Source organism: Hyaena hyaena, unplaced genomic scaffold (assembly GCF_003009895.1).
Source record: "Hyaena hyaena isolate Hyena2069 unplaced genomic scaffold, ASM300989v1 scaffold_360, whole genome shotgun sequence".
Taxonomy (NCBI): domain Eukaryota; kingdom Metazoa; phylum Chordata; class Mammalia; order Carnivora; family Hyaenidae; genus Hyaena; species Hyaena hyaena.
In genome coordinates, this window is record NW_024080993.1 from 1,288,798 (window position 1) to 1,312,812 (window position 24,015).

The 24,015-nt window shown below is 39.4% G+C and overlaps 1 protein-coding gene across 1 annotated transcript in view; it reads left to right on the forward strand.

Moving 5' to 3' along the window:
- Positions 1-24,015, forward strand: part of CTNND2 (catenin delta 2) — a 935,777-nt gene that overhangs the window by 488,996 nt on the left and 422,766 nt on the right. Inside the window, exons 4-5 of the mRNA XM_039250112.1 lie at positions 15,231-15,265; positions 15,623-15,739. Coding sequence (XP_039106043.1) covers positions 15,231-15,265; positions 15,623-15,739 — 152 coding nt within the window. The remainder of the gene's footprint in view (positions 1-15,230; positions 15,266-15,622; positions 15,740-24,015) is intronic.

Sequence of the window (24,015 nt, forward strand, 5' to 3'; positions counted from 1 at the left end):
CAAGGCTCCCTCTGGCGTCCTCATTTGCCCTATTGCCTTAAACCAACATGTAGGCATCAGAAGTCGAACAGGGACGTGCTAACGACAGCTGCCCCTGATGAGTTCTGATTTATCTGTGTATAATTGTCCCCAATTAGAAACCGCTAGGAACACATCAGAGAACATTTATAAGTGAAAACAGTGTTTCATTTCATAGGAAGCTTGAGTGAGTGAAATATGATAATGGGCTTAATTAAGAAGAGGAAAATTAGTTTGTTCAAGACTATAGAATGAACAGAATTTAACAAATAAAAAAAGAGAGATTATTATATAGTGGCCTAAGCTGTAGTGCTACTTCAGAAGGATAGATTTTCCATTGGGATGTCAACAATGCCCTCACTCCTACCCGTACAGAGGAATAATCTTACCCACTATGCACTTCCCTTGAATCAAGATATATACTGAGCTGAAGAAAAAAAAATGGTAGTATGTAAATTTTGGTGTATAAAAATATAAAGCTCCGTTGTTTTTATAAAAAGATTTGTCAAGGTGCACCATGAAAGATATGTGCCCTGATAATTTCATCTATAGGGTAACTGATAGCTTAGCAGCAGATTAGTTTATGTTTTTATTCCAATTGAGGTTGTACAAATCAAAACACTCACTCAGTGGGTGGCTGACTTATCTCACTGATGTTTTATGATAGACGTATAATAAGAGTGTAGTCCCTTTTCATCACGATGCAATTCTGAAGAAGAGAAAATCCAGTGAAATAAAAGGACACTTAGAATATGAAGTAGAAGTCCTGACTTGTACTGACTGTGCTGATCTTCATTCGTGAACAACTGTTTAACGACTACCAGGCAAAGAGCTTTATACTGAGGAATACAGAGATGAATACTGTTTGGTTTCTTGTCCTTAAGGAGCTCACCATCTAGTGAAGTATTAAAAACAAGACACTGTAGCCTGTTTTGACAAGTGATAGGCTGCTCTGGGCTCTCAGAAGATGCAGAGCCTCAATCAGCAGGGCATCTACAGCCGGTGGCTGAGGCTGGGTCCTGAAAGTGGGTCGAGGAGGTCCTCACAGACCAAACAGATCCTGTAGAGGAGCCTGGGTGTGATCTCACAGCCAGTGGGACACCACTGAAGGCTTTTGAACTTGGGATTTCCCTGATCAGTTTTCTGCTTTAGGATGTCGATTTCAGTGACGTGGCGGATAATTGAGAGGAACAGGAAAAGACGGCAGGCATAGGAGAGAAGCAGTTGAGTGGAGTGAATTGGAGGAGAGATAGGGAAGGACTGGTTGATACTCTCTCTTTGCCTAGGACCTTAATGTCTATTTTCATTTAATCTCCACACTAGCAATCTGTGGCAACTCATGTTTAGAGCCGGTTATATAATCTGCAGCTCTCAGTGCAAAATGAAAACATGGAGTTTATTGTTTAAAAATAAGGGAGTGGAATGCCATTAAAGGTACTAAAAAGATACTAAAGTTTTTCCCTAATACATATGCTCACGAGCATGCACTGTCTCTTTCTCTCTCTCCTTGTCATGATGTTTTTGTATTTACCATTTAATGCCCTTCTAAATAAATTAAAACTTAAACTATTAGCATGAATTTTGCCATTTATCTTTATATTGTGCATGCCAGATTTAAATGCAAATATAGGAGCGCTTAATTTGTATGTTAAATACCTGAAATGATACAACCCATATTTCAGATCTCATACATGCATATATTTTGTTCTTGGCGGATCAGTGGAAACACTATGCAATTTACCTCAACTGTTTTTATTTCACTTCTCAATATGCACACATTCTACCAGCATTCTCTTACTGAAGAATAAGGAACGACTGAAAGGAAATTGAACTGGTGCACCTGGATGGCTCAGCCAGTTAAGCATCCGACTCTTGATTTCAGTTCAAGTCATGATCAGTTTGTGAGATCGAGCCCCACGTCAGGTTCTGAACTGATAGTGCAGAGCCTCCTTGGTATTCTCTCTCTCTCTCTCTCTCTCTCTCTTTCTCTCTTTCTCTCTCTCTCTGTCCCTCCCCCAAATATGCTCTCTTTCTCTCTCTCAAAATAAATAAATACCCTTAAAAAAAAGGAAATAGAATAGTGGATTGTCGTATCGTTTCCTTTCCTTCTAGGTCATCATGTTTAGCATGCGTAGTTGGCACACACGGGAGAGTAACATGAGGTGACATGAGTCAGAAAGGATATGATAGGCTTCCTCGAGTGCTCATGTTCGTAGCGCATCACTGCCTTCTTCTTCTGGGTCAAAGGGTAAGCATGGCCTTTTGGGGGCAGTCAGCACTCCTACTTACTTAGTCACCAACATAACATGCTTACCTGGTACTCGCCTGGAGTCTAGCTCGGCTCCCACAACACAAAATGGGTCCACCAGGGCTCTGCAAGCATTCTGTCATGGAGCAGAACAGAAAAGAATTAAAAGCACATGTGCATAGCCGCGTCACCCATGCCTGTGCTCCGGCGTCTTATTGGGTTTCACTTGCAAAACACAAGTTCAAAGGCAGGGGCCCTCTGAGTGTGACACAGTAGTAATTTAGGACAACTCTAAGGTCTCTGGCCCATGAAGCCCACCCCAGTAGTGTTATCTCAGTACTAGGCAGATCCTGAGGTTCCAGAGGGATGTGACCTTGCACGTGACTTTGCATGTTCCCCTCGGGCTGTGGGGAATCCACGTAGTGGTGGTGCTGGTGGTGCTGGTGATAACTAAAGAGTTCCTCAGTGATACTTGTAAAAGAATGGTCTGGAAGGCTTTATTCAAAGGGGGCTGCTACAATGGGTTTTTTTAGTGAGGGAGAAAGTTTGGGCCCTACTCCAAATACAATAAGGGAAAATGGGAATTTGAAGCCAAGGACCAGGGTGGGGGCCAGTGGATGGAAAGTTACTCAGAGGAACCATCAGGAATAAGGTTGGGGTAGTGCACCTGGGTGGCTCAGTCGATTGAGTGTCAAACTCTTGATTTCAGCTCAGATCATGATCTCATGGTTCATGAGATCGAGCTGGCATCGGCCTCTGCCCTGACAGCATGGAGCCTGCTTGTGACTCTCTCTTTCTCTCCCTCCCTCCCTCCCTTTCTCTCTCTCTCTCTCTCTCAAAATAAATAAACTAAAAAAAAAAAAAAAAAGGAGTAAGGAAAGATGGTTGGATTCTGGCTAAAGGGACTAACAAGAGTCGTGCTAAAGGCAAAGCAGGTGAGCAGACATCACCTGGGGGAGAGTGAAGGGTGAGGAACCCAGTGAGATATGTTGGGTCTTCAGACATCAAGTATGAGGGATTCTGGTTAACCTGGCTTAGAAGGATCCTTATGAGAACTAGACTCTGCCAAGAAGTTCATGTGAGCCAAAGATTGGTCCTAGTCAAAAGGAGAGCTCACAGGAGCCTAGCCAAAGTTTGATCAAGGAGAGAATCATTGTGGATGGGACATTAACACCCACCCTTCAGGCACACGCTCTTCATAGCCCCAGGGAAGAGAGCACAAGAAGCTTCCAACAATGACAGCTGCCGGGAGTGGTTTTCAAGGGACATTGCCAGTGTAAAATGGATAGGTAGAGGCTAAGGATCCCAAACAATGATTCTGGGAGAGATATGCTTTCAAGATCTTAAGGACATTAATAGATATTTCAATTCATGGATTTTAAAATGGTTTTATACATCTGGTAGGCAGTACAATTGTTCAGTGAGATCTCACATTCAAATCTTCATTCTTTCTTAAAAAAGAGGACTCGAGACAAATAAAGGTGTCTTGTGATGGTAAGAGAGGGAGAAGATAGGGAGACTTGATTCGGCTTTTCAGTTTCAAACATCAGATATTAAGGGCTGAAAAGAAGGAAATTTTTAATGTGTGATTTTCCCCCCACCATAATAAATATGGAAAGCCACAGACAGATGTAACGAAGGAAACCAATTTCCAGGATTCGGGGTAGTTGGGTAGAGGGATGTGGAAGCAGATTGGCACTGGGGTAGCTCCCCGGTGAATTAGGGGAGGAGCGAGACCGTGTCTGCCAGGTGTGAGCCGAACTTTAATAAATATGCGTCCAGAGAGCCAATGAATTGTATCAGGTGAGGTCTCTTGGACTCAGGTAGAATGCATTAAGACTTGTATTTTGCTCTAGCACTGAAGCCAAAATAACCTTTTTAATTTTCCCCCAAACCATATGGCAATGGAAGGTAATAGAGGGCCCTGATGAGCAGGGAGCTTAGATATAATGGATGAATTTTCATTCAGAAGCAGCACTATTCCTTGCATCTGAATGGCAGTGGGCAGTATGATTGGTATATTATGCTCCGGGGATAATGCCTTCATTCACAGAACAATAGAGAGAAGAGCCCAGGGCAGAGTCACTTGAGTTCTGCCTACTGAATGAAGAACAAAAAAGATAATGAGAAGTTAGCAGTGGTTTCTTTTTTCTTTTTTTCTCTTGTTTCCTCCTTCTCTCTTTGTTCCTTCCTTCCTTTCTCTTTACTCCATTTTCCCCAATGTCTTTTTAATTCGAGTTTAATTCTTATATGGAAATAATTAAATAGCATATTTCATATAGAGAAAACAGTTCAGGGGGAAAAGAAAAGAAAGCATACCAAACTGTACCCCACTATTTTTTAAACTTTAAAAAAAAAAGTTTATTTTGAGAGAGAGAGAGAGAGAGAGAGAAAGCTTGCAGGGGAGGGGCAGAGAGAGAAAATCCCAGGCAGGCTCCATACTGTCCATGTAGAGCCTGATGTGGGACTCCATCTCACTAAGTTTAAGATCATGACCTGAGCCGAAATTAAAAGTCAGATGTTCATCCTACTGAGCCATCGGAGTGCTCCTATTTTTTAACCTTTTTATATTGAAATGGCTATAGATTCATGGGAAGTCACCAAACAAAATACACAGAGACATAGCCAATAACTTCTCCCAGTTCCCATCAGTGACAACATCAGTGGTGTAGCTGTGTGATATGGAATCGTAACCAGGAAATTGGCATTGGTACAATGCCAGATTTCCCCAGCTTTATGTGCACTCGTGTGTGTGTGTGTGTGTGTGTGTGTGTGTAGTTTAGTGCGGTCTTACCGAGTAAGTACCTTTGTGCAACCACCACCACGGAGATATAGGGCGACTCCAGCATCACAAGGTCTCATGTGACCCTTTTATAGTCACACCCACACTCCCCCTCCATCCCAAAGCCCTGGAAACCACTGATCTGTTCTCCAATTCTATAATTCCAGTATTTCAAGAATGTTATTTACCTTTTTTACTCAGCACAGTTCCCTTAAGAGCCCTCCACAATGTCATTTGGGACATATTATCAAGAATCCATTTCTTTTTATTTCTATAGACCTCTCTTTGGCATGGATGTATTGACTTGTTGAATCGTTCACCTGTTGCAGAACATTTGGTTGTTTCTAGTTTGGGGCATTTATGAATGAACTAGCAACATTTGTGTACCCATTAAATGTTTGAACTAAACCTTCCAAAGGTTTTTAAAACCTCTACAGATCACAAGGAAGTAGAGATCTATAATGCCATGAGAGTTGTTCAGGAACATGACATGACTTCTGCTCCATTATGATGCTGAAATTGAAATTTATTTTTACAAATCATCTGTTGCTACTCAAAGACAGAGAAACAAAAGATCCAGACTTCTCTTTCCTGTGAAACAGGCAATGGCTATTCACATAAATTTCCGTTAAATACCTAAGAGGTGTTAGTTTCACTTATATTACTGAAATCATATCACTCTCAGTCAAATTCAGTACTCAAGATTTGACATATCTGTAAAAGACAACAGGCTTATGAAGCAAGAAAAGATGAAAGAGAAGCAATCGGGGCATTTCAGAGGAACAGAAGAGCGAGGGACACCCCTGAACATGAAGTCAGACATCGTCCCAAGCTAGGAAAACATAAACTTGACCCTCTCCTTCTGTCCAGAGATGTCTCCAAGGTTAAGGTGCTCCCTTCCCTGAATGAACCCTAACAACGGGGATAATTCTGGGAGACTGAATGCAAAAGACTGAAACTTGGAACATCTGATAACATTCAGATAGGCACCACCTCTGTCAGCAGACAAAACTTCTCCTGCCTGAGAAATCACTTATGAATGATCCAGTGATCACTGCACAACGCGGTGAGCTCTCTTCACCCTTAGTATTCGTGAGTGTAGCCTTCAGACTCACCAAAGATCTGTGAATTGCAAAGAACCCCAAAGGAGATTATGTATATCATGGTGTATAATGCAGGAGTATAGACTTTGCACAGAATCTGCGTACACCACTCCGTTTCTGGTGGTTTGGAAGGCATTTCAAAATATTACAAGATCACAGAGTTATTTGATTAACAGTATCCCCAGTCATCTGCAATTGCAATTTACTATATTCCAATTTTTGGAACGCTCATTGGTAAAACTATTATGATAACTTTATTGTCTAATGTGGCTGGCATTCAGAAATTTTGCTTCAAAAGCTGTAAAATTCTGATGCATTAGTATAAGCATTAAAAAAAAAAAATAGCCAGCTCATGCACAAGAAGCCTCCCAGAAAACTAAAAGGGAGCTATAATGTGAGAATTTTCTAGTTTAAAATTTACCACTTATTCTTCCTTCTGATATCAAATTTTATGCACAGTATGCCTCTTGTAATATAACTACCATCAACTGCCAAACTAGTAATGCATTTGAAGAAGAGAAACTTGAAAGTATGTGTTTCCCATGGTAAGATCTTGACTTTGTGTAGATAGCGCATTTAGGGTATTGAGCCAAGAGCTAATTCTTTGTGGTTGCTAGAAACTGGAATGTGTATTTTGAAGGAATTAAAACAAAACAGAATTCATGGTAGTTCCCTGTTGTTCAGCTCTGGCTGGCCAGCACACAAACCTGACATTGTTGTGGTACTCTGTGACAAACACTGATGGCATGTGTATCCAGCCTACGGTGTGGAAGCCACTTTGCGGTATCACTTGTTGGGATAATTTGTCAGTCAACAACTCCATCAAAATTAACTTAGGAGTATGAATTTCCCTTGCCTCAAAATAAAAAGAAATTAATAATAGCAATTTGGGTCTGATTTGTTTTCTTCCAAGGTTTTGAAAATGAGTTTTTTTACTACAGGAAGAACAGTAGTTGTTGCCAGTAAAGCCATTTTGTGCTGGTCCAATTGGAAAACTTACAGTTTAAAAGTGAGTCATCTTCCTTTGGAAATCACAGACTGCCTTTTTTTTCTCTACAGCTTTAGTGTAGAAAAAAAGACAAGATGGGCAATGTAAATTCTGCAAAGCCTACAACATGTTGGTGTGATGGTATTTATTGGTCCCCAGTATGGACAAGTTGAATTGCATGTGGTGGACCTACGTAACTTTCAATTCCATGAGTTGACTGTGCTCTTTCAGCCTTCTGTTTTGCATGTGATAATGAGAGCTTACTTTTATTTTTTATAATGCCTCCTACGTTCCCCCACTATTCTGTGGGTTTTACACACATTGGTTTTCAAAAGATCCCTATGGGAAATTCTAGTAAATCTCCATCTTATAAATGGGGAAACTGGTGTTTAGAGAGATTAAATGGCTTGCTCAAGGTCCTACGGACCTGTGTGCAGTAGTGTCTTGAACACACCTTTTCCTGCAATGACTCTCCCAGCTTTGAGTGCTTGTTTTCCATGTCTCTATCAGACTCCAACGTCCTGATGAACTGGCACTGCGTCTCTGTTCTGTATGCCCAGAGCCACGAGTGCTCACCAAGGGTTTATGCTGACTCTGTTTCCATTTTCTCCAGGACTGGCTATGACCGACAGGTTAGGCACCACAGCACTGTGCCTGGGTATTTTCTTAATGCCCATTGTTCTCATGTCCCCATGACTGTCCCCCATTTTAACTCTCCTACACCAGACAGCAGTGGGCTCCCAAGGATAAAACAGAGTAAGTCGTAACCTACAGGCCCATAAACCATGTTAGCAGTGTGTAATAGAATAAGAAGCAATTCCATACTTGCTCAGATAGTGCCAGGTGCTGATCACTTGATAAATACATCGCTTGATATAAACTAATTTATTTCAGTCTCAGAATGTCTCCACTTATGCCCAGAGGGCTTAAGTAACTTGCCCAAAGCGTCCTAGACTGAAAGTAGTGGAGCTGGGCTCCAGTCTTAGGGAGTCTGTCTTGTGAGTCCATGCCCTTGGCTACTAGTCATGGCCCCCTGGTTCGGGAGCTCTCTGGCCCTCCAGCTAGCTGTGGTAGCTCTGCAAACATTTTTATCATAGCTGTAAAAGTATATTTCTAATGAGGAGAGGTAAAGCAGGAAGAAGACGTGTGATCTAAGAAAGAAACAAACATGGCAGTTGTATGGCAGAGAGATTAGGACATTCATTTAGGAATATATCGCAGATGCTCTTAGAGACCACAAGGCAGTAGAAGGAAGTAAAACCAGGTCCACAGAAAGTTCTGGGGGGAGCAGGATTCCTTACAAATCAAACAAATATGGTCTGGGTGCAATGCAGCAAACAGCTGCCTACATCTCCACCATCTCCTGCTTCTCACCATTTTTAGTGAATATGTCACATTGCCACGTATGTGGGACTTTTGACCAAAGTCATTTTATCTTGCAGCCAATACCCATTCTTGTGATGTGGCTGCATGCAATACTAAGAAGTATTTTATGGTAGAGTACAATTTTAGGTCATACTGACATCATAAATATAAGAGTCTTTGTCGCTGTAGGCAAAGATCAAACATCAGTTCTGAAAACATTTATTTCACAGTAGTTTCTCTGGCTTATGTTTTAGGTACATTGCTTAACTTGAAAGCAAACTAACAAAAATAAAACCCTCATAGTTCCTTGCCTTTATTTCATTTTGAGTCATATTGTGAGCAATAACATCATACGATACGGTGTAGAAATTGATGCTCTGGGCATCAGAAGGCTGAAAAAGAAAAAAATGAAAATATATTTGTGCAGGTTCATGACAGACTAGAGTAATGGTTTGCTTTGTGTCTTTTCCTGACATTAAGCAAACTCTCTGAACTTCCGTAGATATATATTAGAAGTGGCCTGAAGGTGGGAAAGGTGGGAAAGGATCCTATCATGCTGGAAATGATGAGGGCGAAAATCACTTCTCTCAGAGCTCAAAGGTTATTCTTTGGTCTAAACTAGTTTTTCCCCAACATCATGCCCGCAGAACTTGAGAGTTATTGGCTACTTACTTGAAATATTTAAGCTTGTATCAAAACATAGCAGAAGTGATCATGTCATTTTTATCACAGAGAAAATAGACACAAACAGTAATTACTCTCTAAAACCATTCTTTTCCTCTATTATTTGGACTTAGATATTTCAGATTTTTTTTTGCATTATTTGAATTTCAGCTAGGAGTGATTCTATCAACAATGAGAGTATTATGTGGAACTGGGTCACCAAGATTTATCTCAGCATTGAAGGAGACATTTCTAAATGTAAGAACCATGTTTTCCTATTGCAAGCAGCTAGGGCATTCCTGAGTGAATGTTAACGTGTTTCCTCATTTTTCATGCAATAAAACATTAAGAATAAAAGAGAAATCCCCTTTTACCCTCCTCAGACGTTTCTCTCTAATCTCCCTCAGAGGCTACCACCATCATGAAATTCAGTGTATAAGGATGCCTGGGAGCCTCAGTCGGTTAAGCAACCGGCTTTTGATTTCAGCTCAGGTCATGATCTCGCCGTCATGAGATCAAGCCCCGTGTCATTCTCCGCACTGAGCATGGGGTCTGCTTGGAATTTTGTCTCTCTTCCTCTGGGACTTCTCTGCTTATACACACTCTCTCTCATATATATATGTTTGATTTTAAAAAGAAATTCAGTGTATCTTTTTAACCTGTGTTTATATGATTTTGCTCAATAGATAGACAGACATATAATTGAAAAACTAGTTAAACCAAAGAATAACCTCTATGTATATATATGTGTGTGTGCACATATGTGTATATGTAGTTATACACAATATCGTTTAGTCAGTTTTTAAAATTCACATAATTGGGATCATATAATACATATGTGAAATTTACATTTTCCACTCTATATTTTGTTTTTGAGAACTACCTAGGTTGCTCCATGATGTATTTGGCTAATTTATGTTAGCTGCTGAATCATGTTCATTCCATATATATGTTCTCTATGTATGCAATCGTAGTATTCACATTTGTCCATTCCATATTACTGACCACTTAGGTTATCTCCATTGTTTTGGTACTGGTGACATGTAGGTGTGAGCCGTCTTGTACAGGTGTCCTGGGCATAGGTGCCCAAGTTTCCCTGGAAGTTCTACCTAAAAGCAGACTTACTGAGTGACTAGGCATCTGCATATAGAACTTTGCCAAGTATTGCCTCACTGCTCATCCAAGTGACTGGTATACTTTCTCAAGTGCAACGTATGAAAGTTCTTGTTTTCCGCGTCTTCTCTCCAACACATAATATTGTCAGACATTCTAATTGTTGGACAGCCTGTGGAGTATAAAGAATTGCCTGTGTTTGGTTTTTACTCTTTCAGTTACTAATAGGCTGAGTATCTTTTAATATGTTCCATGACGACACATTCTAGACTTTTCTCTACTATGCATCAGCAATACGTATACTTACTGACCTTCCCTCTGTTTGACCGTTTAATCTTTATCTTAAAAATGATTCGTCGGAGTTACTTTGTTTATAAGTTATCTGCCCTGCAAATATCTTCTCCCAGGACATGGCTTATTTTTCAGCTTGGTTTACAGTTTTATGTTTATGTTTTTGTTTTTATCACATAGGGGTGTAATTTTGATGTCGCCAAATCTGCGAATAGAATGGTAGTTGAGAATGCGGCTTTTAAAGCAGGAGACCCAGGGTCATAATCCGCCCTCCGCTGCTTGCTGGCTGTGGGACCACCAATAAGATCCTGAACATCTCGGGGCGCCTGGGTGGCTCAGTCGGTTAAGCGTCCGACTTTCGCTTAGGTCATGATCTCGCGGTGCGTGGGTTCAAGCCCCGCATCGGGCTCCGTGCTGACTGCCAGCTCAGAGCCTGGAGCCTGTTTCAGTCTGTGACTCCCTCTCTCTCTGACCCTCCCCTGCTCATGCTGTCTTCCTCTCTCTCTCCTAGAAATAAATAAAACATTTAAAAAAAATTAAAAAAAATAAAAGATCCTGAACATCTTTTTCCCTCAGTTTCATTACCTGTAAAGTGGGAAGATAGTACCTATCTCAAAACTGTTGTCATGGAAATTAACCATAAATCAATTAGAATATTGCCTGGTAGAAACTTAGAGCTATGTAAGTTGTTAGCTATTAGTAGTTGTGTTTTTAATGTATTGTTTTTAAAACTCTTTCCGAGCACTACTGAGTTACATACATATTTATGTATATGTTTAAAGGTTAAATGTTAGCTCATGTTTGTTACAAATATGTATTTTTCTCACAGTAATTGGGTTCTGGAACGTGTACCTAGTTTTACATTTAAATACATACTAGCTAATCTAAATTACGTATATTTTTATTAAATGTACTTCTTTACAGATTACTTCTATTTGAAAAAACAGCATTTTGGTAGTAAGAGCAAACTTTCGTTTCTAAAACTGAACAAGCGTAGAGGGTACAACTGCTTCAGAAATAACTTTTATGTGATACTAAATTGAATGATATAATTGGGAGGCAGTTCACCATGAGTAATTTCCAAACACTTGAAATCAGAATGTCAGACACAGGCATAATCTGTGGTTATCAGATAAATAAATAGTTTGTTAGCTTTTAAAAAAAAAAATCCACCTAAATGTAGCTTTTAAGAGAAGAAATCAAGTATATAAGGTATACAGTTGCATACAATGCCTTAACAGAGAGAGTCAAGTGAGCACTTAATGGAAATAAAATCCAAACCAGGTTTCTCCTGGGACTTCTATTTTCTGTGATCAGTCATACTTTTAATGCATTTTACCCGTGCTAAAGGAATCAGGAAACCTTTTAAATGATTAATGCTCTTTATCTGGTGAAAAGGAAGCTTCCTCTGCTTCGAGAGGAATAGTTTCATATTTGCTGTGAATGGTATTCTTTCCACTGTAAGAAAAAAAATGTCTCTTCTTGGATGCGGTGCATCATAAAATGGAAACACTTTTGAAAGAGACGAACAAAAAGTAAATATTATAGGAAACTCTGATGTGTGCTTTTACACATAAAATCACCCATCATTGTATGTGAGCAGATCCATCTCACAGGATGAGTAAAAGCTGTCACACCAGCTTACTTGTGTTGGAGTGACCGAAGACATTTTCTCCCAGCGCTCCACCGCAGAAATGTAAGAGAAGCAAGAAACACCTTACAAACTCAAACACTGCCACATTTCTGCATTACTCACTGTGACATTTATTCAACAGAAACAAACTCCCCTCCGACTCCAGAGTTTTCACACAACAGTGGTTTCTGTCTCACTCATGCTGTGTCTTCTCTGGGTTGGCAGAAATCTTCCTCCTACGCAGGGACCTATCTCAGGGGGGGATTAGGAGAGAGAGAGCATGAAGATCTCCTGCCTGCCCTTCTGTGCTTGGGGCTCAAAGCTGCTCTTGTCGCTTCCTCTCACGTGGCCCCATCTACATGCAAGGGGGCATGAAGTGCGCTCTTCGTTGTGCCTGTGAGGAGAGGAGTGGCCAGTGTGATGTCTTCTATTGAGTCACTCGTACTGGTTCAGGTGGGAAGCCACCTGAGTGTGTTTCCCTCCACCACATGTTATTGTGAGTTAGGAATATGAGCTTTGGAGTGAGACAGATTAATTTACATCCTTGTTGAGTTCCTTATGATCCATGTGGTCCAGTTATTTAACACCAAAGTAAGCCTGTTATTCGCCTAAAAAGAGCATTGTTGGTTGACAGGGATCAGAGGAGCCAAGGTATACAGGAAGCACTTAGTAAAGGCTTATCCTGACAAAAGGAACATAGCAGCATAGATAGTAGTAAATCCTGGAGGGTGTAACATGAGACCATTTTTATTGTACCAGAAAAATATTGCATCACTTTCCTGGAGCCGCCATAACACATGACCACAGCTGAGTGGCTTAAAACAAAAGAAATGTGTTCTCTCAAACTCTTGGAAGCTGGAAGTTCAAACTCAAGGTGTCAGCAGGACTGCGGTCCCTATGAAGGCTTAGGAGGAGGATCCTTCCTTATTTCTTTCAGGCTCTGATGGCTCCAGGCTTTTCTTGGCTTGTAGATGCATAATTCCAGTCTCTGCTCCCATTTACATATAATCTTCTCTTCTGTGTCTCTCTTATAAGGCCCCTTATCATGGGATTTGGGATGATCTCATCTGAAGACATTTAATTTCAACATCTACTAAAAAACACTTTTTCTGGGGCGCCTGGATGGCTCAGTCGGTTAAGCATCCAACTTCTGTTCAGGTCATGATCTCATGGTTCGTGAGTTTCAGACCTACATCAGACTCTGTGCTGACAGGTTGGAGACTGGAGCCTGCTTCCGATTCTGTGTCTCCCTCTCTCTCTGCCCCTCCCTCACTCGCATTCTGTCTCGGTCTCTCTTAAAAATAAATAAGCATTAAAAAATATTTTTCAAAAATGCTTTTTCCATTTGTAGCCAATACAGTTTCTAGAGATTTAATGTGGACATACTTCTTGGTGGTGAAGGGCACCATCCAATTACTACAAATATGAAAGCATTTTTTTAATTCCTATTTGAAATGCCGCTTACCAGGGCGCCTGGATGGCTCAGTTGGTTAAGCACCTGACTCTTGGTTTCGGCTCAGGTCATGATCTTCATGGTTCGTGAGTCTGAGCCCCACATCGGGCTCCATGCTGTCAGTGCAAAGCCTGCTTGAGACTCTTGTCTCTCCTTTGCTCTCTCTCTGCCCCTCCCCTGCTCTCTCTCTCTTTCTCTCTATCTCTCAAAAAAAAAAAAAAAACCCAATAAACTTAAATTTATTAAAAAAATAAACTAAAATGTTACTAGCTGACTGTGCATGCAATTTTTAAAATATTGACTTTAGGATTAGATTTCTAAGTGTGGGTCTTTATAGATACATATTACCACTATATGGAACATACCTTTTTGAAACAAGAAAAAGTTGCGTTGGATTGCATTTGTAAAGTTATCGTTTCATGTATCAGTCCTGGGTATAGTTTTCACCATTGTGAAACTATATTCCAGTTTGAGAAAATGGATTGATCAGGGAGCAAGATACCCAGGAAAAGTCACATGTCCGTTAAGGTACTATTCTTGTGTTCATGCACACCAATCATAGCTTCTCTGAACACTGATTTATGCCAGAATCTCCTTTTCCTTTCCCCCTGTAAATGTATTCAGAAGCCATCGCTAAAGTACAGATTAAAGGTCTAAAATCCACTTGCTGTTGTACAACTGATGAGCTATTCACAGAAGCTGGTTGATCAGAGTAAAAGATTTAGTGAAATAAGTGTAGAAAATCATTCTCAAAATGATACCTGTCCGTAATTGGCATCTAGATTTCTACCAATTATTGACATATAAAAAGGGGCATGTAGAAAGTATTTGCATGTGTAATGAAAGAGTTATGCATCTTTAGACATGTTAAACTTTATATCCTTAATAATCATTCAAAATTAACCTATGTTGCCTCCATAGATGAACTTTGTGCATTGCCTTTGGCATATCATGTATGTGAACAACCCTTTCTCCCTAAGTTGTCTTATAAGACGTATTTGCAAAGTGAGGATTTGGGACTGTATATTCAATTGGTTACAAAATTATAATTTGTAAATGACTTAATTTAAACTATAATCAGCTGAAAGGAACTGCTCATGAGATATGTCTAGAAGAAGATATAGATTTATTGTGTCTTCTTTATAATGCAAAATGAAGTTCTTTCCTTCCTCGACAACCTCACAAAGTCTATAGGAAACTAGTCAGACTCATAGTTTAAAATAACTAAAGTTGGGCAGGATAGGACTGTATCTATGTAAAAGCTGTTGTAAGAGATGAGTAAAATAGGTAGGGCTTTGTAAAAAAAAAAAAAAAAAAAGGAGCAAGGAGCTCTTCTCTGAAAATTCTTGAACGATGTCCATTTATCACACTCTAGTGCCTGTGAATCAAAAGAGATATACATCAAATGGAATAAAGTTAAGATTGTATCAAAACGGATCCTCTTTTCTCAGTAAAAATCTAACGGACACACCATGGAGCAGCCATTACTACTATAATGCATCTTTGTGTCTTCTAGTCTAGGGACCTTGGTTTCCAACCAGTGCCTTATATCTGTGTATTCTCTTTTTTACAGTTCAGCAGAAGAGCAGTTTCACTGGCAATCACAAGGTAAAGTACAATTTCTACATGTATGCCTGCTGATTAATATTCTTGTGAACTTCAGGAAAAAGACTGATGAAAATGAGAACACCCTGACACTAAAATTAAATGATCCCTTGATAGCTCGTGATTTCCTGAGAGTTCACTTCTCTCAATTCCCTAGAAAACTTTATGTTTTTCATGCATGCCTGGAATTGCTGCTGGCCTTGGTTTGTGATACTGGTTGACCAAGGATTACAGTGTGAAATCTAATGAGAACTTCATGAGGTAATGTCTTTGGTTAGGATACTTTTCATTGTTAGGCCCGAAGCTTTAATAGTAACAACGTCGTGTGTTTGTTCATCACTTTAAAATTTTGTGTTTCAGATGGTCAAAAAGACATCGAAGATGAACTTACCACAGGTCTTGAGCTGGTGGATTCCTGTATTAGATCACTGCAGGAATCAGGAATACTTGACCCACAGGATTATTCCACAAGTGAAAGTAAGTCAAATGACAATGATGCTTGAAGACAATTTTAAAATAGAAGAGAATACTTTATTCTAATATAATTAACATAATAAGCTCTATCTAACAGGACCTCAGCCTGTGCTTATACATGTTTTAGCTATTTCACTCCACTCTCATCTAATTCCTCACCACATTACCCTGTGCCAACTCACATTACATCGTAGGCTCTCTTAGGTCAGTAATTGCATCTAGATTTCTCCCTAATTACTGACATAGTGGAGATTCTCACCAATTTTCTGATATCCTTTTTGGCACCTAGCCAGATGATCACATTGAATGAACTTACCATATATTTCTTAATCAGTACATTGTCTGCTTTGAAATTAATTGTGAATGCTTTACTCATACAGGTCATTGTTGGTAGCGATCATAAACAGTACAACAACTATACAACAAAATAGAAAGAATCAATATGCAGTACTAACTACTTAGTATTATGCTATAGTACTACGCAATAACCCCTTATATTTCTATATGTAGCCACCTTGCATTGCATATTAACCTCAACAGAATATTTAAAAATTTCTTCAACTCCTCCTAATTATATATTTTTCAACCATAGTGGTTGAAGCTTAGGAATAAAAGTGCTATGAATTGAAATGGGCTTCACTTTAATAAATCATAAAATTCTCTTGCCTTAGTTTAACAAAATCCCACAAAAAGCTAAAAATTAAATCACTAAAACAAATAGCACACTGGTAATTTCTATATCAGAAATCAGTGGAGCATTTTATTTCTTAATTTAAAAAAGTAAAATCTCCTTGAATACCCATCAAGGTTTGCTTTAAAGATATAAGAATAAGATACATACTGATCTTGAAACCATAAAATTTACACATTAGTTCACTTTCTCTACAATTTTTATAATACTCTTAGGATAACATCAAAATGAATATCCAGATTTATTTAAACCCATTTGTGTCCCCTCAATAAAATTTCTAAAATAAGATGAATGATCTATAGTATCCTTGTTATCTGTAGTTTATATTTAAAAATGTAGCATTGTTACTTCTCTCTCAAAGTCAATAAATGTATTTCTCTTATAGGGGTAGTTATAATCTGACTTATATTTAATTAATATTTGAGACACATGTACTCACTTTGTTAGAGTAAGGAAAACAGAGATAAGATAGTATGTCTTTCTTGGGAGGGAGGTGATATTTGATACTAAAATTTTCACATAATAATAGAGAAACATATTCTATTGTGAGCCTGGGAGAGGGAATAACCTTCAATACACAGAAGGTGCAGAAAAAAAGAAGGAAGAAAAGTAAAATAAGAGGCAAGCAAGTTGAAACAGAAGGGATGAATCAAGTATATTAGTCTAGCACTATAGGTGAGCACACGGAATTCTTTGAAAAGAATAAAAAGGCTCTAATAAACAAAGATAAAACAGTTATGTGATGTTGATAAGGGACACATTTATATTCATGAAGTAAACATTGACGTTAAAGGAACAAAGTAGTAACAGCAATTATCATCAATATAAACTGGGATTGGGAAGAATTTGTGATATGAAGCGGAATTTAATGCAGGAACACTCAGTAAGGTCAAAGAGGAATTATCTAGTGAAAACGCCTTGGCTTATAAAGATGCAATAAACTCATATTAACATCTAGTGAACATGATGTACCAAACAGAATAGCATCTGAATATGAAAATAAAAATTATTAAGGGGCACCTGGGTGGCTTAAGGGTCCAACTTTGGCTCAGATTATGATCTCAGGGTTTGTGAGTTTAAGCCCCATGTCGGGCTCTGTGCTGACAGAGCCTGGAGCCTGCTTCAGATTCTGTCTCTCTCTCTCTCTCTCTCTCTCTCTCTCTCTCTCCCTCCCCCCCCCAGCTCATGCTCTGTCTCTCTCTCTCTCTCTCTCAAAAATAAATAAACATTAAAATTTTTTAAATAGGAAACGAAAAATAAAAACTATTAAGAATGAAAGGAGAAACTGATGAAAAATACTATTGTGAACATTTCAATACACAGAATCAATACACAGACAGATGCGAGAAGAAAAAGACACATAAAATTGGAATAAATAATTAACAAACCAGTGTAATAAATATATCTAAAAAGTTAGATCCATTGAATGGTAGTATATATTTATTATACATGTCCGGGAAAATTTATAAAACTTGATCAGCTATTGGGCAGTAAAGACAGTCCTAAAAATTAAAGAGGATAGAGGGGCGCCTGGGTGGCTCAGTCAATTAAGCATCTGACTCTTGATTTCAGCTCAGGTCATGATCTCATGGTTCATGAGATGGAGCCCTGCATCAGGCTCTGCACTGAAAGCATGGAGCCTGCTTCAGATTCTCTCTCTCTCCTCTCTCTTTGCTCCCTTACCCCAATCATGCTTTCTCTCTCTCTCTCAAAAAAAAAAAAAGCGTTTTTAAAAAAAAGTATAGAAACACCACCTTCTTTGATAATGACCCAGTAAAATTAAAAGTAAATAAAATGATAAAACATATTCACTATTCACATTAAAGTTAAGAAAATGCCCTACAAATCAAAATAGAAATAAAAAAGAAACTTCCATATTATTTAAAAAGCAAGTAAAATAGTGGGGTGCCTGGGGTGGCTCAGCTGAGGAAGTGTGCAACTCTTGGTTTTGGGTCAGGACATGATCTCACAGTTCATGGGTTTGAACCCCGCATCAGGTTCCATGCTGATGGAGCAGAGCCTGCCTGGGTTTCTCTCTCTCTCCATCGCTCTCTGTCCCTCCCCTGCTCTATCTCTCTCAAAAATAAATTTTAAAATTAAAATATATGTATATATATGAAGGAAATAAAATAATGATATTTTATAATGAGAACAGAAGGGTAAGGGGGAAAACCTGTACTGAGTAAATCTTAGCTTTAAAGACAAGATAAAACAATGTAGTACTTACTTTGGTGAAACCTTAAAAAGAGCTAAATAAACCAAAGAAATTAGAAAGATGGGAATAATAAAAGTAATGCAGATATAAAGCAATATAAAATAAAAGAGTGGAAGAGATGAATAAAGTGACAGAAGGGATAAATATATGAACTTTTAAAAAAAATTTAAATCAACTAATTATCCTGAGCTTCCCTAATTGAAACCCTCTGCTACACATGAGAGAAATGGAATGAGTTTTTAGTGTTCGCTTTTGTTTTCCTCTAATATATGTTCAAAAATTATCTACAAATGATGTATCTTTTTGTTCCAGGAAAGTTAAATACTCCATAGGGTTTTTTGGAATGTGCTTGGCAACTGCTGGAGTTTTGTCTTTCAGAAAGATTTGTTACATCCTGTTATTATGTCCTGGATTATCTTTTTGAAGACTCCTAGGATTTTAGTTGTTTGTCTTCCAAGTCCCCGCTTTGTTGTTTGAGATAGAAAAGTAACAAGTCAAAACAAACCAAAACAAAACAAAAACAAAAACAAAACAAAAAAAAAAAACCGAGGTGATAAAATCACCATCCAAAACTTTTATACCAAAGGAGGAAAAAACCACAGTAAAGAGTATTGCTATTTGTTTTTTTAATGTTTATTTATTTATGACAGTGAGAGAAAGAACAGGGGAGGGGCAGAGAGAGACACACACACACACACAGAATCTGAAGCAGGCTCCAGACTCTGAGCTCCCAACTGTTAACCCAGAGCCCAACATGGGGCTCAAACTCATGAATGTGAGCTGAAGTCAGATGCTTAACCAACTGAGCCACCCAGGCGCCCCCTATTGTCATTCTTAAGGCCCACTTGTTCTTAATATTTTCAGAGTCCCTTTGAGACTGAACTAAGTAAAATTGGGAAATTAATTTTAATGTTTTTAATGCTTTATTTGGTTTTGAAAGAGACAGGCAGAGACAGAGAGATGGCACAAGTAGGGGAGGAGCAGAGAGAGAGGGAGACATACCGAAGTAGGCGCAGGCTCTGAGCTGTCCACTCAGCCAAGCACCAGGCTTGAACTCACAAACCGTGAGATCATGCTCTGAGCTGAAGTCAGGTGCTTATCCAACTGAGCCACCCAGGCGTCCTGGGAAGTTATTTTTTTTAAATATTGGGTAGGTAACTATCATTTTAGGGATCAATCATGGCTAATTTTAAGTGTTTAGAAGGGCATAAAATAAAAATCTTCATTGCTTTTGTATTTGTATCAAGGTCCAGCTGGGAAATAGATTCTACCCAAAAGAATTTAACCACCGAGAAGTTCATTAAGGGCCTACTTACAGAGGAGTGGTCAAGAGGGAGGGAATAAACAATGTCTGTTGAGGTTACTCAGGGAGCAGCAACAGAGGGCAGCCCTTACCATGTGGTGAGGATGGAAAAGTCCAGGGAATTGTACCAGCAGTTCAAGAAGCGTTGCAGGGACAGAAGAATAAATACCCTGACTTCTCTCCTCCTGCTTTCTGATGTCCACATGCCTACTACCGGCCAAATCTCATCACAAACCAGAGAATAGGGGACCCCCGTGAGACCCTCTACCTGGCAAAAAGGGCCGAGAATGATTATGGGAAGCAAAGCAAATAATCTGCACAACATCCCATTAAACGGTAGAACAACATACCAGGTTTACGTTCTTGTTTTAGAAACTCTACACGTTGAGGGGCGCCTGGGTGGCTTAGTCGGTTGAGCGTCCGACTTTCGCTTAGGTCGTGATCTCGCAGTTCGCGGGTTCGAGCCCCGCGTCGGGCTCTGTGCTGACTGCCAGCTCAGAGCCTGGAGCCTGTTTCAGTCTGTGACTCCCTCTCTCTCTGACCCTCCCCTGCTCACGCTGTCTCTCTCTCTCTCTCCTAGAAATAAATAAAACATTAAAAAAAAAATTCTAAAAAGAAACTCTACACGTTGATACACGGTGGCTTTTTGACGCATTTCATATAATTAGCGCAAGCCCATCATATTCTGCTTGCCCCCTGTTTTTGTGATTACTCAACGGATTACATTACTAGAACAGACATGAAATAGCTAACATTAAATTGGACTTGACACACTGCCCTCGAGAGCCAGGTCTCTTAGTCCTAGCTCAAAACAACACTAAACACAATCTAAAACCAGCTTGAAAGAGTATTAAAATGGCGACCAATCTCAACCCCAAGCCCGTAGTACTTAATTTGCTGTGTTCAAAAGCTTTTGTTATTTTTATTTCCAGGATCTGATTAAAATAAATGTGTACCTTGGTAAATCCATCCTCTTGACCCTAAGGCAAGCAATCACAGGTCTCTCATACTGACTATAGCATCAAACAGTTAGCAGTGCTTTCTGACTCTTGGCGTTTTTTAAAAAGTGCTGTCCTAAACAGTATGTAAATCATGTGTACAGCCTTTGCCACCTACCACTTTCATGACTGCCGGCTGCGTAATTTCAGTTCTAACAAATATGTGTCACAGAGTCACTAGGAGAATTGCTACTGTTTACTGAGGGGATAAAAGTTACAGAAGCTCAGGGCCGTTAGCTTCTCACATAACGTACAGCTTGACCCAAACTGCTGTGGACTAAGTACCTTTTTTTTCTTTTAATTTTTAATATTTTATTTATTTTTGAGAGAGAGATAGAGACAGCGCGAGCAGGGGAGGATCAGAGAGAGAGAGACACAGAATTCGAAGCAGGCTCCAGGCTCTGAGCTAGCTGTCAGCACAGAGTCCGACGCGGGGCTCGAACCCACGAACCGTGAGATCATGACCTGAGCCAAAGTCGGAGGCTTAACCGACTGAACCACCCAGATACCCCCTAAGTACCTTATTTAACCCATGTATCCTTGGAGATACAAACTCAGAGAGAAGGGTGACTACCTCTTATCCAAAAATTAACCAGAACTATTTGCCAGTCAAAATCAAAAATAGAATGGACAACTTGGGGGAAAATGGCATATGTTTATGGACAATGTTAATTTGCCTAACGTATTCTGAAACAGTAATTATTTTTACCTGTAGCATATTGACAAATTGAAATTCCACCATATTCTAGAAAATCCCAGCATTCAGGAAAAATTTAGGAGCTTATTATATTCTGAATTTTATGGCAAAGAAAGGAATGTTATTCTGAGTTTTCAAATCAGAAGATACTCAAAAAATCAAGAATCAATCATGGAAGTTACCATTCTGAGCAGAGAGAATCCAAATTGAATAATCATATGTAGTTGGACCGAGGTGAATATGTTATTTGCTGTTGATTTACAGTCTGTCATTTTTATTTAATTACTGTGATTATACTTAATTGTTATGCAGCAAGAGAATTGTTGAGGAAGCAAGTTAGTAAGATACTGTATAAAATATAACCCCATATATTCTTCTGCAGTAATAATAATAAAGGTAAGGGACATCTTCATGAAGTGAAGCTTTTCATAATTCCTAGTAAGCAAGCCACCAAAGGATGCAGAACTGGTTTAGGAGTAAAGCTTCTTATGATAATTAAAATAATCAAAAAATAATAGAGCCAAAATAGATCATGGCTCACAATACTGATGTCATGCTCAGGGAAAGAGAACCGGTTTGCTTTATTTTCTGTTATGGTGGAAACCAGGCCTTAGGGAGACCCCAAGAAGAGCCTCTGAAGAGGGGTACAAGGTAGCCCAGCCCACCCCGGGAGTCAGAAAACCTGGATTTAAGAGTCTGGCTGCTCCCGCTTCTCCAGCAGTGGTTGAGAACTATCACCTGGACTAGAGATCTTTCCCTGGAAATGCATTTATTCAAGTTAGTTGAGATCCTCCTTAGATTGTTCACTTCCTGTTGAAATCACTTCATCTTTGCCTTTGATTTTTGAAATGCAAATGACAGTCGTCTTTCCAGAAGTTTGTCATGGTTCCAAGTCTAAAATTATCTTTAAATACTACATGCACCCGTTTGTCTCCTTTCAAAATTCACTCCCTTCCATTCCCCCAACTGCCTTTGGTGCTGTGGGGCCAGTGGGAAGTTAACAGTGGCAGAAATGGGGGGTATGAGCAAGAGTCAAAGGGAAACACCTAGGTGGCACCCAGGACATTGTAATATCCTCCTAGAAGCTGTAATTCATTTCCCTGCCAGATGCTACCTCTATCTGGTCTGCAACCAATGTTCAATTTGTATTTCTTTGATTTCCTTCTATCACATGGATACTTAAGAGACATGTTGTACCTTTTCCAAAGATGCAAACATAGGAATCAAAGGGATAAACAAAGGCATACAGTACCCAGGCTCCTTTTCCATTCCCAAAGCAAAGGAGAACATGATATAATTTCTCCTTAAAACCCTCATTCTCAGCTGTGTTAGTAGGGTGCCCTGGGGTCAAGCACAGAGTTTAAAGCCTGATGGGAACTTTTAATAAAAATAAAATTGTATTTTGAAGTTGTCAAAGTATCCAAAACATAAATATGAATATCAAACAAAAGCCAGTGAAAGGAAGGAAAGTATCAGAACTGGCATGAGTATAAGAAAAGTTAGAGAGGCTGAGAGCTCTGATGAGAAAATCAGAACAAACAAAAAATTTTTCTCAGGAGACCATGAGAGAAGGGGCGTTCTTGTAATACCTTGTGGAGCCGTCTTGTGGGACTCCCCCAGAAGTTAAAACACTAAAAGTGCCCCCAACCAAACAGTAAGCCACTGCAATAGCACCTGAGATAATCAAACCGTGACATGTGGGTTTTAGTGTCTCACGATGGGCACAGGTGACAGTCATTCATTTTTTTTTAACATATGCATTAAATACGTATTAAAGGCGGCCCAGAGAGTCTCTGCTCTTGTGGCATTTACATGCTAGTCAGAAAAGACTGAAGTAATCTGAATACTTACTATAAGGTCAAGTAGATAATTGCTACAAGCTAAAAAAAAAAAAAAGACGTGGAGTAGAACAGGGTTCTCGAAGTGTTTGGAAATCATGGGGGGTCCTGAGACCCTTTCAGGGGGGCTGCCCCAGCTTTCACAAAACTCAAAACTCCTACAATGGTGTTTGCTTTTCCAGGCTCATTCTCACCCAGTGAGGGGGAGGGCGTCTCACTGGGGCAGAGTCACAAGAGCTTTCCAGAGGCTGTCTGGTGCATGATGGGGTCATTGCTGTCTACAATAAATAGCATGCTATGTCACCTGTATAAATAAAGCTATTTGTGGTCCTCAGTGAGTTTTAAAAAACATGAAAGGATTATGAGAACTGCTCTAATTTTGGAAGAATGATCAAAGGGACAGGAAGACCTCTTTCGGGAGAAGATACCGGATTAGGGACCTGAACAGAATGCACAGCTAAGCCGTGCAGATTTCTAAGGGAAAGTCTGTGATTTGTGGCAAATCAAACACTCGTCCTTTAAGTTAGTATACTCCAT